Raw genomic sequence first — 26,938 nt, forward strand, 5'->3', positions numbered from 1 at the left:
GTGTGTGTGTGTGTGTGTGTGTGTGTGTGTTTACTGGAGAAGTTTACTTTGCTGTATTTTTGCGTTTGGTTTGCTTAGGTTCACACTGCTCATGTTCGAGGAGGTCTGACCTCCTTGAAGTCATTAGAGACAACATGTTGCATCATGTTGAAAAATGTGTTTTGCATCTGTATTCCTTTGAATATTTCCAGGCACTTTTGCTTTTGCTGTTTCTTTCGCGTCAGACAAGGTAAAAAATCTGGGTGTTTTGCATGCAATTTTTGTCGACAATCAAAAAAGACATTATATACAGTAGATTTAATGGCCAAAGCTTAAATATTCCAAAATGTGATCTGCACCTGCATTTATTTCTACAGCTGGACAGATGCTTACATTGCAGGACAAGTGCTGTTTTACTCTGAAGTGCTTTTGTAGCAGCAGCCAATAGAAACGTACTCTATATAAAAAATGATTCTCATGTGGGGGTTTTTCCGCTCTGCAGGACGACCAGCAGACAAACCGCTGTTATTCAGCAACGCCCCATACATCAACAAGTTGCTCAACAGGCCGTCGGCAGCCGCTCAGACACCCTGGTGGTACAGAGAATAGACTGTTAGACACAATCTGCATTCTTGACCTTCTCCCGGAGCTCTTCCTCTCTTACACTCCCTCGTTCTGATTTTTTGTATCTTGTTCTTTCAGCTTTCTCCGTCTTTTCCTGCTCTCCGTCTTAGCCCTTTTCAAACAGAGTAACCTAGAGTTCATATCACCAGGGCAGGGTTTCCCGCAGAAAACGTGGTAGTTAAAGTGGGGTTTGTCGTCTGACCTGGGGGGGGGGGGGGGGGGGTTGACTGCCCTGAGAACTAACGTAAGTGAAAAGCAATGTAATTGAATGTGCTGTAGAAATAAAGTTGCCTATATATATATCAATGTTCTTTTTAGTTACCCAAAATGACATGATTAATTCCACACAATGCTCTATGCCAAGTACAAAGCTCTACTTTTATCAATTTTGAGGTGTCTTATTCAATTTTATAGCATTTGGAGAGAAAAAAATTGAAGTGGTTTTGAAATAGTATTGAGTAAAAGTTGACATATTCCAGTCTGTGATTATCCATCAGCATACATTCCTTTCATTTTTGTCTAAATAATTCCTAATTTCTGCTTTTCTAACTCAAACATCAGGTATAATTTCCTATAAATGCGGCTTATTGACCATAAAATCCAAAAAAAAACTAAAGTTAAAAAAAGGTTCTGTTAGTTAATAAGTTAGTGTTACGTAATGTTGAAAACGTAAAAAGAAAGTGACAAACATTGAAAAGAAGCATCAAAAGGATTGAAAAAAGGGACCAAAATGTAAAAAAAACTTAAAAACGTTGATTAAAAGCTTAAAAAAAAGGTTGATTTTCAATTTTGACTGAGAGACAACACAAGGGTTAACTCACGGAGGTGTCACTGCTCTCTCATGGCAAAAATAAACGAGGGGAAAGTGCTGTGAGATTCTACGGTTAACATCGTGTGGTTAGGATTTTCTGCTGTTTCCTTCCACAGTCTTTACTTATTTTATTTCACTCAGGAGAGACATGTTTACAGATATGCAAATAAGGTTTATTTTTCAGCTCAACAAAAATGTAGAAAGTCTTTGGCGGTTAGACTCCATTGCTTTACGAATCTTTCGTATGTCTGTATAGGGGATAGAGAACCATCAGACCCCCCCCGATGGAATCTAGACACTGGTGGTGGTGACGAAGGAGCCTGAAGACCAGACTGAAAGAAGCTCCGGACCGGTCAGCTGGAGTGGAGGACTGGAGGTGGGGGGGGGGGCACTCTTTGCCTGAAAAGACAGCTGAATAGCACAGGGGGAACAGATTTAAAGCAGGGTTGGGACTCTGTGATTGGCCCTTGCCATTTGTGTACGATTGGTTTAGCAGGAAGGTGAACGCCTCCAACAGCTGATTTGAGTTAGGTAGAGCATTGACTAAGAGTGAGGTCTTCCTGAAAGGATTTACACTGGGATACATTTCAGTCAGGAGAGACTAGTTGCAGGTATACACAGCATGATAACATGTACATTTATTTGGATAACAACTAAATTGATTTAGGAGCACATCAATTGAAAGTTAGGTCTTCCTGAAAGAATTTAGTTACATTTCATATGATGTGATGATTAGATTTGGGCACAAAACAACTTAGTAATGTTTACAGAAACGTCTTGATTTGGGTCAAAATCCCTCCTTTTTAAGGTTATGGGGACCTTCGTCTTCATGGTAATAACCGGTTGGTTAAAGTCATCCAAAGTTGACAGTCCGTAGGGAATGGGAAACATTCGCCTGAGTTAAAGTCTGACGTTTTCTTTCTCCTCTTTGACCTCCTCTGTCTGTGGACTTTGTCACTTGTACATGAACAGATGTTGTTTGGGGGCACTTGCCGAAACAACAAATTCAGTCATTATTCTTGGCAGTCTCCTTGAACTATACAAATATATGTATATTTAAAACGATTGTGTATGTTGTTGATAGCTAAAGTATCCATAAAGTGCATTAAAAGTTTAGTTTCACACAGTAGCACGTTTTGATACTGTATCTTTTTTGTACAGTGTTTTCGATTTCTCTCTCTCGCTCTCTCTCTGTCTCTCTCTCACACACACACACACACACACACACACACACACACACACACACACACACACACACACACACACACACACACTCACACATTCTGTGCCTGATATTGTTGTGAAACTGTGTCCAGAATATTAATTGATGTTTACATTTTTCCAAATACAACACCTTGGCAGTCACTGTGGGGTCTTAACTAAACTGCAACAAATGCAGAAGATAAACTGCTGTGTAAAGCCGATGTTCTCTCTGTGTGTGTGTGTGTGTGTGTGTGTGTGTTTAAATATATTATATAATATATTATTTTATAAGTGTTAGCTCTGACTATAATCTGGAATCAGCTGACATAATAATAATAATAATAATAATAATAATAATAATAACGATAGCTTCATTTATGTAGCAAAATAAAGTTACATAGACAAAAAACAAAAGATAGAGGAAACTAAGATCCTGAACCTAAGACTTAACAATAACAATATAAAGAATAATAATTACTATATAATTAATCTTGAGCATATCACTTCTGCCATTTCCCTATATGAAATCACAATCCATCAACTTCATCATTTGTTGCCGTTGCCTGTCTCATAAGCCCAATCCTCACGCCAAACACAGTTTAAGCTGCGCAAAAAACAAAACAAAGTTTGAAATAACAACACCCAAGTAATGTTAGTAAAAGGGGAACTGTATATATCAGGAGAAATACAGTAAATTGTATCACTGTTGATACAAAAATCCCATTATTCATCACAACCTTTAAAGGAATACACACCTTTTTTGGAGTGGTCAACAAGTTGGTCAACTAAACTCTCATCAGGCAAACCCATCAGGCAGCTTGAGCTATCTCAACAGGGATAAGATTAGACAAAGATAAGGTTAGACAAAGATAAGATTAGACAAAGATAAGGTTAGACAAAGATAACGAAAGATAACATTAGACAAAGATAAGATTAGACAAAGATAATATTAGACAAAGATAACATTAGACAAAGATAACATCAGACAAAGATAAGATTAGACAAAGATAACATTAGACAAAGATAACAAAAGATAAGATTAGACAAAGATAACATCAGACAAAGATAACATTAGACAAAGATAACATTAGACAAAGATAAAAAAAGATAAGATTAGACAAAGATAAGATTAGACAAAGATAAGATTAGACAAAGATAACATTAGACAAAGATAAGATTAGACAAAAGGGTGAGAGCTTAACTCCAGGACGAGGCTATATACACATAAAACAATGACTGTGCAAACATTTGTTTATCTCTAGAACCCAATCAATAAAGGATTTTTAAGGCGGCCTCATACATATATTATACTATATATATATATATATATATATATATTATATATTATATATATATTATTAATATCATATCATCATGTCTAATGGAAGTATAACAAAGACTTGATCAGGCACTTTTTTTGTTCTGGAGTCAGAAAAGCAAGAAACGTTGCTCAACTTTTGGACAACATATTGACAGTGAGACACACAAATGATTTGTTTTAGTTCTTACTTTTTTTTTTTTTTTTTTTCCTAAACAATAAGAAGGTGACAAAGGCTGTGCTGGGTGGTTATTTAGAGCCTTTAATGTGTTCCATAACAATGGAAGTAGTATGCAGATGTTTTCTCTGTAAATTCCCTTCCAACCTATATACACTACCGGTCAAAAGTATGGGGCCACTTACAAATTTCCATTCCACTCGATGTTAGACAGAATACCAGCTGATCTGAGTGGGGGGCTGATCTTTAAAGCAATATCTACATTGCCCATTATCAGCAACCATTCATCCAATGTTCCAAAGGCATATTCTGTTCACTAATCTGATATCATTTTTAAAAAATAACTGAGAAAACATTGGAGAACCCTTTGGAATTATGTCAGCACATAATGTAATCTGAAAACTGCTGCGCTGGTTAAAAAAACAATGCAACTGATCTCAGCTGGTATTCTGTCTATAATGGAGTGCAATGGAAATTCCGAAGTGACCCCAAACTTTTGACCGGTGGTGTAGCTGTCTCATTGTCATTCAGGCTCAATGCCATTTGCTTGGTAATTGATCCGTGGCTTTCTTTGTGCGCTTTTTTGCCATGTCATTCTTCTGTGACAATAAGTATCGGGTCACCTCTGTGCTCATGGCTATTTTTGTGCGTGTTGGTAGAAAACATGAAGACGGTATGGGGATCCATCAAAAACACTGCCTCTAATGGTAAAAAAAACAACAACTCCACCTTTAATGTTGGCGTGCCAGTTTATATTTTCATTGTCAAACGACACTGGTCACAACTGAAACCACATGTGCAAAACTCTGACTACAGTCTGCATTACCCACGGTCGCCTGAGCTAAACAGTTCACATCACCTGCACGAACTCACTCCAAGCAACGCAACTCTTCACGCACGCCTCAAAAAACAGGCTCAGTGCAGCCGAACACTATGAACAATCCTCACTGAGACAACACACACACACAACGTCACACACTGACAATAAAACACTAGCGTCAAACACCAATACAGAACCTACTAACTTGTCATCTTTACAGTTTGAATAATTTAAGTGACTTTACCCAAACAATATTTTCAAGAAAAGACTGACATTCTTTTCTTTTTATTGTTATACCAGTAAACAAGGTACACAAGAATAAATGAAAATCCCCAGTTTGCTTACCTACACTATGTTACAGTAATAGATATGTAGTAATTTACGTAATTACTGGAAATGTTACAAACTAAAGGTACGTAATAGTTCAGAAGTTGTACAAGTTGTTTTATCACACCTTGGATGTCCTCTCTTGCCATGGACCTACATTATCTATAAATACAAATGACTGTGGTGTTCCTGTTCCTTACAACTCCATTACTTTGTGAAAAAAAACAGTAAAGGAAGTGTTTTTTCACATTTTTTTGAGTGTGTATGTAACCTCAGACATCTTACCTGGACATGTTGGTATCGTAATGGTCATGGGCGTCAGTCCAACCCGTTCTGACTCTGAACACGTAAAATATGGACGTTTGGACAGTGGCTGTCCACGTCTGATGCAACGAAAAAGGCACCTTTCGACGTGTGTGTGGAACGTACTGGGGAGAGCAGCACCTAGACGGGGTTTAGCGAGTAGTATGTAAGGGGGAAATTCTGCGTAGGGAAACGTAGGACTTTCACCCAGGAGAGACTTTGTGTGCGTGTGTGTGTGTGTGTGTGCGCCTCAGGGTTGCATTTTGTGTTGGAGACCCCAGACTGTCCAAATATTCCATCCTGTGTTATTTGATTAAGTGTCTCTGAGAAAAACTCAGATAGCTTTCTGTTCTCACGTCTCGTCTCCCATCAGAATAAAACACACAAAGCGTTTGTCTGTTTTATATGTTCTACTTGTCAGCCCTGCATTTATTTTTTTTAACGCTTCGCCACCACAATTTCAATTATGAGAAACCTTTTCGGCATGACAATTGATCATTTTAAAGTGGCAAGACTAACATTTAAGCGTCTCACATTTGTTTGAATCAATACTTTTGAAAGGGGTCTTTAGTTTCTGTCCGCTCCCCTCCACTGATCTGATTTATGCCAAATATATTCTCACTCTGTTGGTGCAGCAGAGGGAAATTTGCAGTATGACTGCATTAATCTCCTCTAATATGTATTCCACTGCATCTTCCTGTTGCTTTAGTGTGGAAAATGGCAACCAGAGCAGACTGCTCTAATTTAAAGGTCACATATTATGCTTTTCTGTGTTTTCTATCATATCTACAATGTTATAATGTTGGATGTTCATGTTAAACATTGCCAAAAAATCAAATTTCGAGGTAAATGTATTTTAGACAAATCCCTGTAAGCATAAACGTTGAGATTTCCAACTATTCTAAACGCTCCGGTTTCACCAGTTTTTCCTATTCTCTAAGTGTTACGCAACTCTAAGCCGGCCTTCTGTGATTGGTCATCTACTCCAAGTAGGCGGGACTGGAGTGTTTTTTTTAAGCCACTGCGGTGTTAACATTGTCCCATGCAACTACATGCTAACAGCAGTAAATTCCAGATCATTTTACTCCGGAAACATTTTTCTGTCAGTAGTATTTGGTTTAAAAGCTTTTATTGCAATTTTTAAATGTAGAAATTGCTTCTATATTCTATTAGTGTCGACTACTAACTAAAGTAGCTACATGGCTATCGGCAGGAAACAATGTCACCTTGGCCTCCAGTGTTGTTAAATTTTCCCCAATTCCGGGTCGGGTTACTGCTGAAACATGTCCGATTGGGTAGTGTTTGTTTCAGAAGCCTTTAGATTAGATTAAACTTTATTGTCATTGTGCAGTGTGTGTATCTAACAATCCAAGAGCACATTTGGCGTTAAGAGCTGGAAAGAACGCCCAAACTAGCAACTTCACAGTGAGTGAGTGTTATGGATGGAAGGGCAGAACAAGTTTAAATATCTTTTCGATTCTATATTTCTATCTTGTAATGCTGCTGTTTTGGATATTTAAAAAAGAAAAATCTAGATAATTTGTAGAAGAGTAGAGTTAGGGTTATGTCATAGCCCTACTTATTTTTATGAAATATCTGTATTGACTGCATGATTATATCACCTTATTATTTAATGCCATGCAGGCCACAAATTATAGCTTGGCAATCCTCACGAGGCTCGCAAGCCGCTCAGTGAGTAACACTGATCTACTGTATGGTACTGTTAAAATGGAAAGCAGCCAGCACATGGCTCCAGGGACTGAGGGAAAACTAATGCTAGAACAATTTCCCAATTAATGAATTATTCACAGGCACAGTTTAACCCAAAATGGATGGCAGTAGTTCATGGATGGCAGTAGTTCATGGGTGGCAGTAGCTCATGGGTTGGCAGTAGCTCAGTTCGTAGGGAGTCGGGGGTTGGGAACTGGAGGGTCGCTGGTTCAAGTCCCCACACGGACCGAAGTATGGTGGTGGACTAGTGGCTGGAGAGGTGCCAGTTCACCTTCTGGGCACTGATGGGTACTCTTGAGCAAGGCACTGAACCCCCAACTGCTTGAGGCTTCAAACCTGTGTGTAATAACAACAGAATGAAAACATTGTATTTTTTCTCTTGCTGGATTAATAAAGTATACATCATGATAATAAAATCAAAAAATATACATATTTCTTACCTGTAGTAATATATATTTATTAATCTAGTCAATCTATATTTGTCTGCCTTATGTTGAATATAATGGAAGACACTTTTTTTCCTGAAAATGTACTTCCGTTGATCCAGACTAACAGAAAATCAATCCACTATTTTGATAATGAGGTAATTTTGATGATTAATAGTTAAACACATTTATTGATCAAGGCTGTTAAACATTCACTCTTTCGTCTGGATGAGACCTAGCCTTTTTTACTTTAAGGTGTTTTAGAATTACCCAGTGTAAGTTGATGGACAAGCAGAGCCCAGTGTCTTTGGTTTCAAACTGTCAGCAGAAGCCACTAATTCAGTTTTTCTAAGTCGTCTTCTGGGAAAGAGAAATTGTCCAGATCATGAATTCTGAGAAGCTCTTGTCTGTCTATTTTCTGAAGGAAAACTACCCTAAAACAACATATCACCAGTGTTATATACGATTGTCTGCAAGAGCATCATGAGTGAGACAGTTCTCGATGATGTGTTGGTGTCCAATAGCTGTTTGGTGTCTGAGGAGAATGTGGATTAATATTTGTTTGCAATAAATCTCCCATAGATGACCATTTGTATGAAAGCTGTGGAGACTGTGGAATGTTCTGCTGGTGCTGAGTTAACTAGTTGCGCTCTGAAGAAAAAAGGTTGCAGTGAGGTGGAACTGTAAAACTCCTATTGGTCCAAAAAAATGTAGGCTCAGCCTGCCTCTGCACTGGTAAACTAACCCAGCCCTCTGAGGAAATGCATGCTAATTTTATTGAAGCACAAAGGGATGTGGCATAAGAAGTTATTTTGGTTCCATTCTAACTGACTACAGTGCTTGCTACTAGCTATTGAAGATTTATTTATTAGTAAAAAGCACATTTATCAACATTTCTGTATATGCGTCAGCTGGCTAATTTCCAACTGTAGTAGTTACATACTGTAGATGATACAACTGATGGTGGGAGGAAACTGGAGCAAAAGCACACAAACATGGGAAGAACAAGCAAACTCCACTCAGAAAGGCCCTGCCTGGACTCTGCCCAGACCGCAGATTGAACTTGGCAGTGCCTACTTGCTGTGAGGCAGCAGTGCTAAACACTGAGCCTCCGTAGGTATTCATGCTTTGACAGTTGTCAGTCTCTGGTTTTGCTGCACATTGTTTTCTCATGCTAAGACCCCATTTGTGCAAGCCCACCCGTATGAGTCACGGAAGAAGGACACTGATAGACCTCCTTACTAGACCTTTTCTCTGAAGCTGGCCTCTTTCCATTTGTGTAAGCCAGATATCTTCAACAGAAGGTCCAGGGGTACCTATTTACCGTCAAATGTAAACATTTTTGCAAAAGTACAATAAATTACCAATGGACAATCGACAGCTCTCACTCACATGCACCTCCTTCTCCATCTGTTGGTTTGTGGAACTGCCAGTTTGCTGTCAATAAAGCTGACCTCAGCCCTGCTTTGCATGCCAACCATACGTTATGGTTAATAATACATTCACCCAAACTGCTACCCCCACTGATCTTTCTGCAAATAGGTGTCTCAAACAATAAATCTGATGACCAGTTATCAGATTTCATCTTGCTGGACCTGATGGCAGCTTTTGACGCACAAGATAAACTTATATGCAGAGTTTCTATTCTCAGGAAAAAAAAACTGTATGTCAGATAACAGTGGGGAGTTGCACTCGATGGCGAGAAGTAAATATATTTAATTATTTAAATGTGACCCTCTTATGTTATCATAAGCCTTGGCCACTGAATTGCCAAATTCTACTGCACTCTAACTGAACTGGGTGTCTCGGGTACAGCAGAGCTTTGGTTTGAGTCCTCCGTCACAGGTTGATTGTTTGTTGTCCTGCATTACTTGGCTTCCTCCACAGTGCTGCGGAGGAAGGTCTTTTAAAATGTTAAATCTTTTATTTACAGTATTTTCCAATTGCTAAAACACAATTTGGCAAACTAGGCTGGTTTTATCAAAATATCAAAACCACACACCCAAACTGCAAAGTACCTCATATATTCAGCAAAATGAAGCACTGCAACCAAAACGACATATAGCATTATCAAAATCTAGCTTTTGCACCAAATGGCAAACACTTCATTCATGTTACCAGATTCTTGTCTAACCAACTACACACTGTGGGGCATAATGAAAAGCACTCTCATCTTTAGTATGCTTTGCCATAATACTAAAATACTAAAAATTCTTCAGATTGTTCACATGCAAAGAAATATTTGCAGATACACACACATGCTATTTCATTTGAAAGTTGTCTTTCTTTGTCCATGAACTCCTGCACCAGCTCTACCCCTGCCGCTCACTCTTCCTCCCCCTCTCATTCTCACTTTTCCTCTTCCTCTCTCTGCAACGCATTCCATTGTTGTTGTAAAAAAAAGAAAGGTGCTCACCTGTGGTCTTTCCATAGCGCTTACTTCCTGATTGAAGTAATAACAATTAACCATTGAGGTGTTTGGCTAGGTGGCACATATATTGGCCAATTAACTCACGTAGTGGCATTTTTAATGGCAGTGTTTTGGAATGGCAAACATGTGACTTCATGTCACGTTGTTGTGTCTTATGTAGAGAACCGTGTTCAGTGCATTTAAAAAGTGCCATTTTAAATTGCAAAATGTGTGTAAAGCAGAAAATGTGTTTAGACTTTTGGAGACTTGAGAAGAGATTTTGCTCTCTGTGTGTCAGTTTAAATAATTGTGCTATGCATGTCATGTTAGTGTGTTAGCCATTGGACAAACTGTATAAAGGACAACACACATTAATTAACATTTCTCTAAATGTGCCAGTGTTAGCCAGCCAGCTAATTTTCAACTGTAGTCCTTTGTTAGGGCCCTATATTTTCCTAATGCGGAAAACGCGGACGGAATCACAGAATCTACAAATGAGTAGTGCTTTCTCGAATGGTCTCCATGTTTTATTTCATGTGAATACTAGTTTACTAGAGGAGTAACTTAGTATTTGAAGTAATGCAGGAAGTCTGCATTTAGTTTCCATGTTTATTGTGTTTCCACAACAATGTTAGTGAGTAAATCTACTGAAATGGCCACCATAACAATGTGATGTGTAAGACGAGAAGGCAGAGGTTATTCATGCATGTCATGGTTGTAAAAAAACAGTGGCTTTCTGTACAACAACTTCGCCACGCGCAGACGAGTACAGAAGGCATCAATAAATTGTTGCAGAGGGTCATGCCTTTATTCCAATCATTGTGGAGGCCATAGAAAAATGTAGAATTTTTTTGACTAAAGACATTACTTCCTTCTCATGTTTCAGTTTAAAACAACAAGCATAGAAATGTCTCTACCTAAACTGTGGCCCATTGTTAAACATGTTGCCTAGTAACCATATGTTCTCACGTTGAGTTTGTTGGGTGGGAAAAATAATGTCAAAGCGAGTGGCTCCTGATAAGCCAACGGTGGCAAAAAAAATTAATCTCTCAATTAACTTCTAAATACCGGGCTAAACAATACCCCAACGACTACTGTGGGCCTGGACAACAACTGTTTTGTAAGTTTTGTCAACATACTGTTAACTGGACCCGCAAAGACACGAGTGACGACCATTTGAAAATCAAAAGTTGATCTCAAGAACAAAGCTAAATCCACAGCGGGCAAATCCCTCCAGGTTACCATTGAGGCAACAACCAAATCAATAGATGCAAGGCGTTTGTGTGCTGAAGCTGATATACCACTTGAGAAAATGAAGCGGGTACGTCTATTTCTTGTAAAACATTGCAAGCAGGGACACCAGCAGCCTCAGGCAGACCCACGTGCCGCAGGTCTTTGACCAGCACACGTAAAAGGTGCTGCAAGAGATCCGTGGAAAGAAAATCTTCGTTGTTGTCGACAAAACCTCTGACAACCGAGATCGCAGTGTCCCCAACAATGTTATAGGTAAGCATCCAATTAGCTTTTTATTTAAGTAGGCTAATACAGCATATTAGTCTATTTTTTTAACTAAAAATAAGAGCAATAAAAAAATAAAACTGATTTCATAGGGCCATCCTTTGGCAAGATGTGTTGAGACCAGAGCAACAGGAAATCGCAAGACAATAATACAGGATCAATGTACAGAGAGAAGTCAATAAGACTCCATAAAGACAGGTAGAGCAACAAATGAGATTTCTCGAGAAGTCATGCAGTGTGACGTGAAGCAGGAAGACATTAGCACAGTTACACATCAACAGTATCCACATTCACAGGAAGCCACGCAAGCAACAAAACACAGCCAAGCAACACAGATTAGAGCCATCGTCCTGCACCATGCACAGCAGTAATAAAAATGAAATAAACTACATCACTCATGATGGAGATCTTAATACAATATTAATGTTTGCAGTCTTGCTAGTTCACACAGCATTCTGGGATAGGAGAAAAACAGTGTCTGGTTTATTCGCGTTTCTTTTAACCAATCACAATTGTCTTGCCGGACGCAATAACGGTGCCTCTGCCAAATAGCCTCGGGAAGGAACTTGTTTTGGTGAAACGTGTTCTATAAAAAGTTGTTTTAGTCTTGCAACAGAAAACTGTTGATTTACCCTGCGGAGATCTGCGGCGCAGTTAACCATAGTACTCATAAATCAACCAAAGATTAGAATGACAACACAAAGAAAGTGAAAGGTGAAGGACATCTGGCCGGAAATGAGGGACATCCGACAAATCTTTTTTTGGCTCCAGAGCAATCTTCTTAACGGAGCGTTGAAAAAGACTAGTGTTAGCCTTTCTCTCTCTTAATACACACCACCCCGGTGTGCAGGTGTTGGACGCTGAGCGGGGTGGCGGTTTCCGGTGGGAGGTTGGGAGCAGTGGTGTCCTTTCGCTGAGACTTGGTTGGATCCTGGAGTGCTGGCGCCATTCAACCTGGAGACTCTTTTTCTCTGTGGCGATCTGCTCGGCCATTGAAGGAGCTGATGGAATTACGTTTTACTGGAATTGTACCTCGTACGATTTTATGTGACAAATAAAATTGATTGATTCCCTGCTCAATGCCAAAACACCAGAAATATAGTTGTCTTCAATCTTTGAAAAGTGTTAGTGTCCTCCTAACGAGCCCTATCGCTGCCTCATTTTCCTCTGTGTCCTCTGTGTCACCCTCTTCCTAAAGATCAATGTTTATTGTGTTAAAGTTTAGAGTATCATATGTCTCACGCTCTTCCTTTGCACTCTATGGGAAGCCCTTTTGTCATGTTGTCAGTATACGTCCTGTAATGCTCAAGAAAGCTACCGAGACAAATTCTTGTTTTATTTCTTGCCGTACAGTAGCAAGTTAATTTTTTCTGGCTGAAAATACAGACGGACCTGGAAAAAGCTAGACCCATGGAAGTCAAAAATATCAAATGGAGAAAATGACATAAAATAATGGGAAAAATTATACAAAACATACATATGAACCAATAATTTTAATTAATAAAGAATATGAAGTAATACATCATTTGTTAGTATGAAATCTCTATTGAAGATTTATTGGAGGTGGTTTTATTTTTATTACACAATAACTTTTTTTTGTTTACCCCAATATGTCTTCACATGAAGACAGTTTTTTTTTTTTCTTTTCTAAGTTGTTGCTCAAGTTGAAATATTTTCAACTCAGGTGGACAAGTCTTCGCCTCAGCTCAGACTGCCAAGAGCAAATTCTGTTATCCTGTATGGGACAGACAGGAATAATAATGATAAAAACAAAATATTCAGTTTTTAGAAAAGCTCATTAAATCAATTCTCAGAATGGGTATCTCTGGATGGCTCATTACTTTTTCATTGTTAACGTGTATTAGTAGTGGTCACTGTTGAGACTATGCAGCAGGGAGACAAGCAGATCGATGATGCAGATCCTTAAAGGAACACGCTGACTTATTGGGACTTCAGCTTTTTCATCGTGTCCCCCAGAGTTAGACAAATCGATACATACCCTTCTCATCTCTGTGCGTGCTGTAACTCTGTCTGACACCCCCAGCATTAGTCACGGTCACGGAGCAGAGAGTTCGCCAGGAGTTGGCTCAGAGTTGGAGTAATAGAGTCAACAATTACTAGATACTAAAAGCATAGTTTCCAATCATAGGTGTTCGCTGTATTGTAAAGAGCTGCGACAATAAACAGGGGAGACTGTGTAATACCATGATGTTTCATAGAATTCCAACCAAAAATGCTCAGAACATTTCACTGAGGATTATTATAAGGAAAAAATTGAATAAGCCACACGGAATGCCATGAAACATATGCTGAAGGACACGGCCATCCCATCGATAGTACAGACCGGACAAAGTGGATCCCCTGCAGCTACGGTAAGTGTCATGTTGTGTTTTTACAGGACCAACTACTGTAGGGACGTTAGTAACACTATTACATGAATAGGGTGGTCACTACTATTGCGGTTGTTCTTGGGTTGCATTTATCCCCTGTAATGTTATTTTGTTACAAAAATTAGCGATGCTAGAGCTAACGCTCATGACTGTAGCCTTTACCTTGCTAATGAATTGGATTCCTTATAGACACCACCAGTCCGTGTTTGTTCTGATTCTCCCCTCGACCTCAGTCTGTTCGGCATTTTATCTACAGCTTCCGAAATTTGTAAGTCCTCGTCTGTGTGTTCTGGCTCAAAAAGATAGGGTTCTGAATCTTGGTTTAAAACCAAGTAAAAATTCTCGGACAATTCCTCACCAGTGTTGGTCGCTGCTATTCAAATTGTGCTAATTACTCCGCCCATGTAGCAGAAGTACCAGTGCTTCGCCTTTCTGAAAATATACTTCCCAGTTAGTATGCGGTTAGAATATGGGTCTCATGTGATTTGCTATTTGTACAACCTGTGACTATACAAATCACAACATGTAAATGGGAACATGTTGGCGTTATGAAGTCACTTATTGGGAGCCGTAGCTAGTTGGAACCGGTTACCTCCAGTATCTTTGCTAGGCTAAGCTAATGCTGGGGGCGTCAGACAGAGTTACAGCCACTCGGAGATGAGAAGGGTATGTATGGACTTGTCTAACTCTGGGGAATATGGTGAATAAGCTACAGTCCCAATAAGTTTGTTGGCATTTAAACTACGCAGTGTTACATTGATACATTTTACATGTACGCGAGTGTTTTAAGTATCACTGTGGCTCTTCATATGTAGAACAGGACCACCCAAAACATCTGTGCCTGAGTATTGATTCAAACTGTGGGGCGGTGTTGTTGATCTGTATTGTTGAAAACTTGAAAACAATTGAACAGAATTGTGAAATATTCGGCCTCATGTTATATGAGCAGAACTAAACTATGTTGCCCTGAATTGCTGCGGGGCTCTCTATTGTCTGGCAAAAATAAAAGCTCTGCGGATCTGCTCCGGAGGGAGATCGCCGGAGCTGGGACGGAGTTGGAACAAAGCCGCTACGCAGTCAGTGAAAATACACGCGTTGACTTTAATGGAAATCTATTGACTTCCCTGTTATTCTGGAGCGGATCCGCAGAAGTTCACAGTGGGTGGAAATCAGGGGTTACTATTCCCCCTGTTTAAGGCCACAAGTACACACCAACATGGATCTACAGAAGCCTTCAGCATAAACACTGTGCTGTCTTTTTGATACACAAACTGAGTGTAAAGTGGAAATCTTTTAATCTTGTTTAGGTGAAAGGATCAGTCTTCCTACCAACTTCCTGACTAACTTTGCAGTTCATGTTTTGGTTAATTGTAAGGATCTCCAGCCCTTCATCCTGACTAAAGAGGTGTTGACAGACAACAGGCCATCATGGCAACAGCAGCAACGTGACCTGTTCACTGCCTGCTGTTCATTGGATAAACAATGGAATCTTCCTCCTTGACCTCAGTCTCCCCACTCTGTGTACAACGCATTCACTGTTTGTATCCAAGTTTTACACCTTCCTTAACCCAGTGTTTCTCCAGGGTTAATCATGTCAAATTTAAGACTTTTTAAGACCATTGTAAATGAAAATTTAAGACCAAGCTGTATGGCTGCAATATAAGTTGCATGTTGGTCTCATTTGTAGTCACAATGCAGCAAGTTATATTTGGACTAGCGAAAGAAAAAACTACAACGCCACGGAATTAAAAAAAAAAAAATTCTGAAGCGCTGCGGGAGGATTTAAATGAGCATATGAGATTACTCTTTAGAGTTTATTAGAGTAAAGCGCTACATAATTCTAGAAATATATAGTATAATATTTAGAAAATTAAGACCAGTTTTAAATTATTTAAGACCTATAACACAATACTTAAGCCTTGATTTAATACTTTTTAAGCCTAAAATTTTGACTTTGAAATTATAGACTTTTTAAGACCCCCCACAAACCCTGATAACCTCACCTACTTTTGTCTTAGTCATTGATACCTACATTTCCCAGAATGCCTTTCAACCATCCCAAAAAATGGGCCTAGACCTGCTGAATTCAATTCATAGACTGTAATTAGTAATGGAATACGCATCCGGTTCAGCGAAGTATTACAAATGAGGAAGTGCCTTATACCTGCATTCTATCTGAATTATGGCAAGGGGGTCTGCTTCTGTAGAAGTCGATAAGCAAGTGACCCACTTCTCACTTGATTTATGATTATCAGTATACATCTTCATAATAACTTTATGGTCTCAAACGCTAGTTTTAAGTCTTCTGCAACACAGAATGATGTTCATTTTTTTGAATTATGGTCTCCTTGATTTTAAAATCGGCAATAAAGTAGGGGGTGTTTTCGGGTGTGGCTATGATGTGATTGCCAGTGAAAGCGTGTATCGAAACGCAGAGTGTAAGCCGCCTCTCCCTCATTCCTCCCTCTTACCTAGAATCGTCATAACCTTAACCAGGATGAATGCGCCGTTAACGGCAAACCCAACGACGAATAGCAGATCACCACAAACCAATGGGTGCTGTCCCACATGCGCACACATGTCCATTAATATACGGTCTATGATTCAACTACAGTTCTATGTGTGGGTCCAGAGAGTGATAACGAGAGTAGTTTGAGTTGCCTTCTGGTCTATATGCCGCTGTTGGAGAGTACAGAATTATCTTTTAAATGAACTGGTGCACACAAATTACCAAAAGTAAGGCATTGAGCTCTACAAAGCGTCTGATATCATAAAGCCACTTTCTCATGGTTGAAGGTCACTGAGCCAGCTGGAAGTTCTTGTTTACTATGAACCTACAGATTACCCTGACCTGAGTATTTCAAGCAGCAGCCTTTGGCCACAAACTTTCCTCTAACCATCACACATGTTGACTGTCAATAGGCATCATGTTGTCACCACAACATCATGCCCCTTAGTTGATCACATACTGTCCCCATTTTTTAACTTTTGATTTACGACTAAAATATCTCAATAATAATGTAGCTTGTGTAAGAATGGAGCACATATCTATGTACTGTATGCAGTAACCCATGTGGTGTTTTTAAAACTTACTTTACCAGGATCTCTAGATTTCCCTTTTTCCTGCCAACTTACAAGGCTATTAAATGGAGGCTGGGACACGGTCTTTGGCCCTGTTGGGTATGACATACAGTATGCGCCATGCGACCGATGAGCTATTGAGCCTTTTGCCAAGCGCAGACCAGATTTTACTGCGCATTTGTTGTACCCCAATTGATAGGTGGAAGATTTAAGCATGCAGGTTTTCAAATGTATTTCCTCTATTCTAAGGGTATTCCACATAAGGGTTAGTATTGATTTAACCCTATTCCACAGTTTAGAATAGACTGAATGTGTAAATCTATTAGAAGTGTCTAAGATATAAGGAGTAGTTTAAAGGTAGCACTATCTCACAGAAAGACAGGCTGAAATGTGTGAGGACAAGAATAAAAAAAAAGCAGTTATTCTGATGTTCAGGAGCCACTCTTCGATATGGTTTGATATGATGCGTGACATCTCTTCTTTTTTTTACCCTCCTTGCCAACAAAGGAAGACAAAGATCCTCCACTCAGTAGTACTTGGGTAAAAACTTTATCAACAAAACAGAAGGCAAAGCACAGCTCAAGCTCACTTCCACAGCACAGCAGCCTACATTACCCTTCTGTCAATCGCTAAAAGTGCCACAAGAATAATAATAACATCCATCATTATTACAGTTAGATATTAAAAGAACACAGCCACTCGGATATACTGCATAATATATATAAATTTACTCTATAGACCTTTGCAACATTAACAGCATCTACAGATGGACAGCCTCAGTCATGCTCATTCTCTTGCATTGTAGCGCCATCTAGTGAGAGTTACAGCAGTAGTACAATCAGAAATGGTGGTGGGAGAAATGAGAGGCTTGGGACAAAACAGCCACTTTGAATCTCCTACAGCAATCTGTAATACATTCTGCACCTTAGGAGTTTGGAAATCAGGCGTAGGGATGGGAAAGCGTTGGAAAACAGAGCAATGGGGTTTTAGTAAGAAATTTAAAAAGGGGAATACCAATAATTTTAGGAATTCTAATACAATCGTTCCTTTGCCCCGGGACAGCTCAGTTAGCACTCAGACAACATGCATCACTCTTCCATAAAGCTATGACTGACTTTAGAATATCATACCTCAGCGAGGTTACATTTTGTTTTACTACATCTCTGCAAGTTGGTCACAAGTCTGACATTTGTTTAGCTCTGTGATTCGTGGCTTCAGAAAAAGGGCAGTGCATGTTCACATTAATCAATTTGGCTCACCTGGGGAACAGAAATTACACAAATTCTAAAAAGGGCGATGTCATTTCATGTGTTTTACCCCCGTTATTTCAAATAATGTACACTTCACATCCCAGCTCACTTTTTTTGCAAATATTTAAATGCATTTTTTCCCTTCTTAATTCTATTTAAACCCTTGGTTTCCTTACATTCGGTATGATATGAAAATCTTTTAGATTTAGCAATCTAAAGTGATTTAATTTAAAGTGAACACTAATTCTGCATTTTGTTCTGTCAAGCTTACATTCCCGTCGGTTGGTGATGCTGATGTAGTGCAGACAATCCAATCCACCTGAAGCGGGTATCAGGAGTCTGCTAATTGATTTTCATACTTTATGGAAATTAATAACTTCTTGGAAGAGCAGGAAAAACACCCTAACATTAAAACCAAACGTATAACGTAACTGTGTAGCACACATCCAAAAAATCTTGTCACAGATGTGAAGTGCACATGATTTTAAGATGCTAAAACTTGCAAACACACTTGTCCTTTAAAGTAGGTGGATTTCCTTATTAATAGGGATAAGGTAAATACAGTTTAGGCACAGTTAGTACTAATGTTAAATCACAGCTGGGTTAGTGTGTATTTTTTTGGGGGGGGGAGGTTAGCATTCACTTCCTGCATGTCAACAAGTCATTTTCTCTACATTCTATTACAAACAGAAGGACACTAAATAATATTCAATTTACTACAAGGATACTCATGATCTCATCTGGTGTGACATATGTGGGTCAAGTTGTGTGGTTGGGTTTTTATTTATTCTTCTTATCTTATTATTCTTTCCAGTAAGCACAGTGGAAATACTGCCCCCTGGTGGCAGGAGGGTACTACAGTGAAGAGGTGGCAGGGGTCAGAGAGGATGCTGGTCCCCGTGTGGAGGATTAGAGATGTGGGTGGAGAGCATTGCCTAGACCACCCACTGCAGGATGCTGGTGTCTTTCCCACCAGTGGAGATCAGGTGACTGTTGTCGTGCAGGAAGGCAACGTTGGTCACGTGACTGCTGTGGCCACCGTACTCGTGGCTCGGAGCCTGGAAATGGGAGCGGGGCAGAGGGAGGACGTGAATCACAGTTCAACAACTTAGTCAGATGCAACATGGTGAAGTCGACAACAATAACAGGGTCTGCTGTGGAAGGTGTCTCATTTAGGTAGTCTCGCATTGCCAGACCTTCCTCCACAGCACCGCGGAAGAGGGTCTGGCTAGTCCACACAGCATTCCGGGATGGGAGAAAAACAAGCTCTGGTTCATTGACATTTCTTTAAACCAATCACAATCGTCTGGGGTGGCGATAAGCGCCCAATAGAGACACGTTGTTGCTGCAAAATAACCTCAGAAGGGAACTTGTTTTGGTGGAACATGTACGTTCTAAATTTGTTTGTCGTGCAACAGAAAACTCAGATTGGACAGATGGGCTAGCTAGCTGTCTGGATTAACCCTGCAGAGATCTGAGTTTAGAATTCCAACATAAAGAAAGCGTAAGGTAAAAGAATGACATCCGGAAATGAAACGTCGTGGACATAAACTACATTTAGGAAAAACGCTTGACTTCACTGCTGTTAATATCATTACTGTCAAATAGTGTCAAATAATTACAAACAACTTGGAACTGTGTCTAAAACAGCTTCTCAATGTTTTAAAAGGAGGGGGTAGTGAGTGGCCTTTATGTTTCTCAGATTCATTTTATGAGAAACCTTGGATGGCTCCAAACACTGACAGCGATAATAAAACATTTGACAGCGATAGAATGTTAAGAAAACATTTTTTTTTTTAACTCACAAAATGTGTGTAAAACAAGTTAAATTCCGTGTACCAACTTGTTGTAACTATTTACAGCGTCTGAGTTTCTGTGGTTACGACGGCCAGCTTGTCTGGACAATTAAGTTTACAACTCCAGTTTAAATGACTTTGGCTGAAAACTTTAACTTGAAAAAAAAGAAGATAAACATGTTTGTGGGCACATAATCCACACCTGGTAGATATTGTGCACATAATAGTTATGGTGGTGATCCCACACCAAAAGCTTTGTGGCGGAGTATTTTCTGTTGAGCTTTCATTGTGTTTTCCAATGCTCATTACCACTTAATCACAAGAGAAGAACAGTGTGGCAGCTCGGCTCTGGAAGCGTAAAAGGAAAATGTCTATGCAGAGCAGAACAGATTTCAAAAACAGTCCAGTGATGAACTGTTGAATAGCTTCAAGGCATAAATATGTCAAGGAAAAAAATGTACGCATACAAACACACAGATGTGAGTGAACACGACTGACCCTTGGTTGAGAGCAGGGGAAGGAGAACAAGTGCACTTTGCCAAAGTCATCAGCAGAGGCCAACAGGGATCCGTCATGTGACCTGCACACGGCGTTGATGTCTGTGCCGTCTGCTCCATCTGGCCAAATTCCTAAGAGGGACAGAGAGAATTAGTGAAAGGGTGAGAAAGACAAACAATCAAACAAGACCCACTTGCTATTCTGTGCTAAGCTGCAGTACTTTGATCAAAGGCCTATCTGGACACTGACAAGTCCAAAATTTAAAAGACAAGACAAGACAAACAGCCGTGGGTGGATGCTTCATCTAGGGAAATCTGGGCTTTTGCACCTTGTTATTTTGATACAAAGAAATATCAGTGTTAACTGCTTAAAAGGTTTAAGCTTTTGTTGTTTGCACATTGTCTTGGTATAGCTTCAGGCTTTATCTGCGCATTGACAAACACTGCCAGTTGCTCTGACCATTAGCCAACTAACCCTAAAATGCACAATATATGAAAAACTGTAGTCTCGCTTTGCCGGACCTTCCTCCACAGCGCCGCGCAAGAGGGTCTGGCTAGTCCACATGGCATTCCAGGATGGGAGAAAAACATGGTCTGGTTTATTGTCATTTCTTTAAACCAATCACAATCGTCATGGCCGTGACTGAGCACCGGGCAGAGCCACGGTGCCTCTGCAAAATAGCCTTGGAAAGAAACTTGTTTTGAGCGTGTACGTTCAAAAGGTTGTTTTAGTCGTGCAACAGAAACTCAGATTGGACAGATCTAGCTGTCTGGATTTACCCTGCAGAAATCTGAAGAGCAGTTAACCCTAGTTCTCAGAAATCGAACGGAGTTTAGAATTACAACACAAAGAAAGCGTAAGTTGACAGACATCTGGCTGAAAACAGGGAAATCCAGAGTTTCCGGTAGCAACGGAGCAATCTCGGAAGTGGAATGTCGTGGATATAGACTATAAAACTATGAATTTGATAATTCACTTGTTGACACTATGAGGAAAAAGTGAGCTTGTTGATATTAAGTTAGACTCCCAGTTTTAGATGATCAATTAACAGATGGATTAAAAAAACAACAAAAAAAACTAAAAAAACATCAAGTGAGTGTTATCGACTTACCGAAGGTTGTGAAGCTCAGAGTGCAGGTAGAAGTGGCCCACTCCTGGTTGCGTACTGTGTCCATGTTGGTTACATGTTTACAATTGGATGCCTCCCCTAAAAAAAAATATATATATATATATATAATTTTTGTCATGCTCTGCAATGTTTGCAATGACTCAGAACATCACTTATATTGGCACTAAAATGAAAGGGTGAGCTACAAGTGAATGTGAACAGAGACAGGAGGAGGACCTACAGAAGAGGATTTCGTAGTCTCCTGAGTTGGTGACGAGGTACTGGCTGTCTGCCGACCAGTCCAGATGGGTGACAAAGCTGGAGTGGCCCTGGGAATAAGAAATAAGTTTGTGGTATTTGAATAGAGATCACACAGGGCATCCAGGGTTTCATTCCAAACACCATTTAGGAGAACATGTGCCTGGAATTTCTTAGTCAGTGTCTTCTAGCTTTGTGATAACTGAATGGAGAAAAAGGGGTCAGATTTGTCTTGATTTATCTAATTCTGGAAGGAAGAAAAGGTTTTATTGGCACAATAAGTACACTTATGTGGAATCTGCCTTGGTGAAAGGTGCATACAAACAAACATATTAAACACTAATATAAAATAAACAAATACAGAAAAAAACAATTGTATACGTACAAAGTAACTGTTGTGTAGGAAAAAAGAAGACTGAATGGTTGAGAGTATAAAAAAATGTTTTATTGCACGATTTGGGGAAAATATGAATCATGATTTTTTAGCTTAGGGTTGATATGACAATTCTCTGCCACGAAGTGTAATGTTTATTGCACACATGAACCATGACAAACTTCAATTCAATTCAACAAAACAAAAAACATATTGGCAGTACCAAACAGAGATTTATTCCTGGCACCTATAGCACATTGCTCATCACCAAATTTTTTTTAAAGCTTCCAGAGAATTGAGATATGAATCATAAGGATGGTTATTTTAGGAATGGATACTCACAGTGCATTTCCCCACGCGGCTGTACTTTCGGCCATTCTCCGTCACGGCATAGATGTAAACAAAGTTGTCATGGGAAGCAACAGCCAGGAAGTTACCATCTGAACGCACAAGGAGTTAACAGTGCCATTAGTAGAGTTAATACAGTACTGAAACATGGCGTGATATACCAGCTGACGTTTTACCTGGAGAGTACTTGATGTTGGAAAGGATCTCATTGCCGTCTGTGTGCATAGAAACCAGATCCCGGGTGTCAGTGTCCAGCACCAACCACCTGCAACACAACACAATTCCATAAATTTCTTTTCATAGTACCTCAACATAAAAATAAGTGGTTTTTTTTAAACTGAACAAAAAGGAACAAACCACCTAGTCAAAGAGTGTAAATGTGCTTGGCCGATAAATCTATTCCTAAATTCAGTAATCCCCAATGGTTGCTGCTTTAAGAATGTTTTTTTTTTTTTTTTTTTTTTGCAATTGTCTATTGTGATGGTTGTGTTATTGTCTTCAACCTCCCCAAGTTCTCTCAGACTACACCGCTCTATTCACTGGTTACCAATTGCTGCCCGCATCCGCTTCAAGACACAAGTACTGGCATACAGGACCACGAACGCATCAGCCCCAGCATACATCCAGGACATGGTCACAACCCTATAGCCCTACACACCTATCAGCCAGCCTGCTTGTTCCCCCCTCACAGCTAGGGACAACTAACCACTTAATGAACCTCAGTACATCAGTAACGTTAACTATATAGATAGGGAACTAATCTACCAGTAATTTAGCTAGCTAGCACACGTCGGTCTGTCTCACTCTCCCGGCGCTGCAAGGCTTCAATTGGGATGAGAGCTGGCAACAGCCCCGGCCCAGGGACACTCCCTCCCCCCAGCCAAATACATATTCTTAAAGCTGCACTTTCATATGGCTCTTTGTATTTTTTTCATTTACAGCTGATGTACTTGCACTTACTACTTGTTGTCTGGAGTTTGCACCTTCAAGGTTGAAAGCACGTAATTGTATAAAAGTGTCAGCTAAATGACATTTAATGTAATGTAATGTTTTAGCGTTTAGTTTGTAACCGTGAGGCCGACCTTCCAGTCATGGTCCCCACAGCCAGAACAGCCCCGCTGGGATGGAAACCTGCACACCTCCCTGGATCCTGGAGCACAGAAGAGGATGCATTTTTAATTTATGACCCTTATCATTGATGATAGCTTTGTGTAATTGTTTGGGGAAAAAAAGGGACGAAAAAAACAAAACAAAAAACGACATTCTGACCACCAGTCACCTCGATTGTCTTGCTCCAGAGGGGCTGATGGGAGTTGGTGTCCCAGAGGTGAACCAGTTTGTCTTGGGCGCAAGTGACAAACTGCTCCATGGAGGGATGGATGTCCAGACCCCACAGTTCATCTGTGTGACCCTGGAACACATTACATGTCTCTTTTAATACACCTGAAACTGCCACATGCACAGAGTTGAAATGTTTAAAACCTTCCAGTAGAAACAAAATGGTCCCTGTGTAGTGTGTGTGTGTGTGTGTGTGCGCACCTGTACAATAGGAGTTAATGTATCAGGGAAGGCAGCTCTGATGATGGCATTCTTGGTGGTTCCTACAAAGAGCTCTCCAGGTTTTCCTTCAGTGAGAGCACGTACAGGGCCGAGCATCTCACCCACCTGGGTACACACAGACAGACACAAACAAAAAATGTCAAAGGGAAACTTAGGGGGCTTTCACACTCGCCTCATTTAGTTCAGTTGAATTGGGATCAGAGCATGCTGCAAGTTTGCTCGCGAAACTATGTCTGATTATTCAAATGAAATAAGATGGTTTGACAAGATGAGAAGAAATATGCACTCGTCCAAAAACAGGGGACCTTCTTCTCTTTACTTTCTTGCTCCCTCCCCAGACACGTCTTTTTTTTTTTTTTTTTTTTGGGGGGGGCATTTTAGGCCTTTATTTCCGACAGGACAGCTTAGACTTGAAAGGGGAGAGACAGGGGGAATGACATGCAGCATAGGGCCGCTGCTTCGAGGACTAAGCCACTTTATATTGGCATGCACTCTACCAGGTGAGCTACCCAGGCACCTGCCCACACACATCTGACCAATAAGAAGAGTGAACGTTCTTGCGTGGTTTGTAATGACTTATTTTGGTGCGCTTGGATTTTTCCAGGTGTGAAACTAAACCAAACCAAGGGGAAATAATTCCAAGTTTACTCTTCAACTGATTTGGACCAAAGCAAACAAACTATAGGTGGGAAAACACCCTCATTTTCTCCTTTTTTTTAATTATTCATTCTTCGCTCCTTAGACGTACACAGTACATTCTGGCTCCCTCACCTCCATCTCGGCCTTCTTTCTGTAGTCATGGTCCCACAGCACCACCTTGCGGTCCTTCCCTCCTCCAGACACCATGGTGCCGTCCTTCAGGACACAAAGAGAGAAAATCCCGCCCTCGTGGGCCCCCGACACCACCTGGCTGATGCGACTACCACCTGTCAATCAAAACCAACAGGAAATCAAAACAAACTGAGTACCAAATACTTTTAAATTTTCAGGACTTGGATGATTGGAAAACACAAATGATGTTGTCAACAGTCACAAAGTTGGGATTGAATGAATGACCCTCTTTATCTCTATTTAATATATTGGACAAATGGTTAGGATCTTTGCGAGTCATGTAAATTCTACCTTTGGCCCAGACGTAGATGTTTCCACTGGAGTCTCCAGTGATGGCGTCTCCATTCTCGGCAAACGCCACACACAACACATACTTTGGCTTCTCATGTTTCTAGAAGGAGAGAGAGTGAGACAGAAGGTAAAATTGATATATATATATATATATATCAATCAATGTATTTATTTCCTGCATTTGGTTTAGCTAAGTGTATTTTGGTGGTTAACGCTCTTAAGTTCTAACGGCATTTTTTTACATACGTCTTAAATTCACCTTTTAAGGGTATTAAGGTTAAATTGAGGTAAGAGGGTTGTACATTGTAGATACATTTGTGGAGCAGTTATCTTGGCCGTACCTCAAACAGGCCCTGTTTCTTGGTGAGAGTGTTGCCTTCCATGGTCCAGAAGTTGATGTGAGATTTTCCACAGGTGACAATCAGGTTGGCATCCATGGGGTGAAATACAGAGGCCAGTACAGAGTCATTGGAGCACTGCAGAGACAGGAGGCATAAAGATGCAAACATGTTTCTCTACATAGATTCATTTAGTGTTCAGAGAAGAAATTGTTAGAAATCCATAGTGAAGGAGATCAATAACGATACAGCTGTATAAATGCGATCATGTTCAACAGGTCAAAGGTTGGGGTACCTTGACGTCAGCGAGTTGCTTTTCCTTCTGCCAGTTCCAGACAGACAGGATGTGATCGTTGGCGTCGTCCACAGCGCAGAGGAAGGTGCCGCCGTTCTGAGAGAAAAACAAGGAGTTACTAGTCACCAGTCAGTACCTGATAATACTTTGCATAGTCTCAACGCCTAAGTAAACTCTACAGGATGTGAAGCTGCTTACCGACTTGGAGAAAGCCACACAGGTGACCGCTCTGTCGAACACTCCCATCCCGATCACATGAAGCGTGTTGAGGCTCACTGAGTCCCAAACACGAACGTGAGGAGCCAGCAGCTGCACAGACAAGGGACAGAGATGAAGTCAGGCTGAGAAAACGTATCAGACATGTAGAAATTAAAAAAAAAAAAAAAAAAATGGGATTAGATAAAAATAAAATAAATGCATATATAAAAACACATCTGCTACTAAATTCAAAGTTAATTTTCTTACCATTTATAATCAGTTACATTTAAATATTGTGGTATTATTCTTCTCTGTCTTTTTCATTAGCTTTTTTAATACTCGCTTTGAAAAGGTCCAGTGTGTAACATGTTCAGTTGTTTATTATCAAAATCGGTGTTGCCCGTTCACAAACTTGTCCTTTTTTCTAAGTATTTAACCCCACAATCAATTCCAAGTATCCCTTTTGGCTTGAAATTTTACATTTGAATTCGCATGAACTGGGGTAGACGCTCCACATTCATGCGTCATCTTAAAATACGTTAGCTGATAAGGGACACACAGGACATTCTGCTCCGCCTATCTCTGTCACATGCTAAACTCACAGGTGCTGCTAATGGGTATCGTCGCTTCCCGGCCCTGGCAAGTTTAGAGAAGGAAACATGGAGGACCACACGTA

The 26,938-nt window shown here is 40.1% G+C and overlaps 1 protein-coding gene across 7 annotated transcripts in view; it reads right to left on the minus strand.

The window, feature by feature from the left end:
* Positions 1-17,651: 17,651 nt before the first annotated feature.
* Positions 17,652-26,938, minus strand: part of eml2 (EMAP like 2) — a 31,934-nt gene continuing 22,647 nt past the window's right edge. For all 7 annotated transcript variants that reach the window (XM_032512045.1, XM_032512042.1, XM_032512043.1 and 4 more), the window contains 14 exons: positions 26,263-26,373; positions 26,065-26,160; positions 25,773-25,907; positions 25,432-25,531; positions 25,081-25,235; positions 24,289-24,414; positions 24,029-24,160; positions 23,832-23,899; positions 22,926-23,014; positions 22,744-22,841; positions 22,012-22,099; positions 21,774-21,869; positions 20,663-20,793; positions 17,652-19,426 (listed from right to left, as the gene is read on the minus strand). In XM_032512045.1, the coding sequence (XP_032367936.1) occupies positions 19,304-19,426; positions 20,663-20,793; positions 21,774-21,869; positions 22,012-22,099; positions 22,744-22,841; positions 22,926-23,014; positions 23,832-23,899; positions 24,029-24,160; positions 24,289-24,414; positions 25,081-25,235; positions 25,432-25,531; positions 25,773-25,907; positions 26,065-26,160; positions 26,263-26,373 (1,548 nt within the window). In that variant the 3' untranslated portion in view covers positions 17,652-19,303. The remainder of the gene's footprint in view (positions 19,427-20,662; positions 20,794-21,773; positions 21,870-22,011; positions 22,100-22,743; positions 22,842-22,925; positions 23,015-23,831; positions 23,900-24,028; positions 24,161-24,288; positions 24,415-25,080; positions 25,236-25,431; positions 25,532-25,772; positions 25,908-26,064; positions 26,161-26,262; positions 26,374-26,938) is intronic.

The sequence above is a fragment of the Etheostoma spectabile genome, chromosome 3, assembly GCF_008692095.1.
Source record: "Etheostoma spectabile isolate EspeVRDwgs_2016 chromosome 3, UIUC_Espe_1.0, whole genome shotgun sequence".
Lineage (NCBI taxonomy): Eukaryota > Metazoa > Chordata > Actinopteri > Perciformes > Percidae > Etheostoma > Etheostoma spectabile.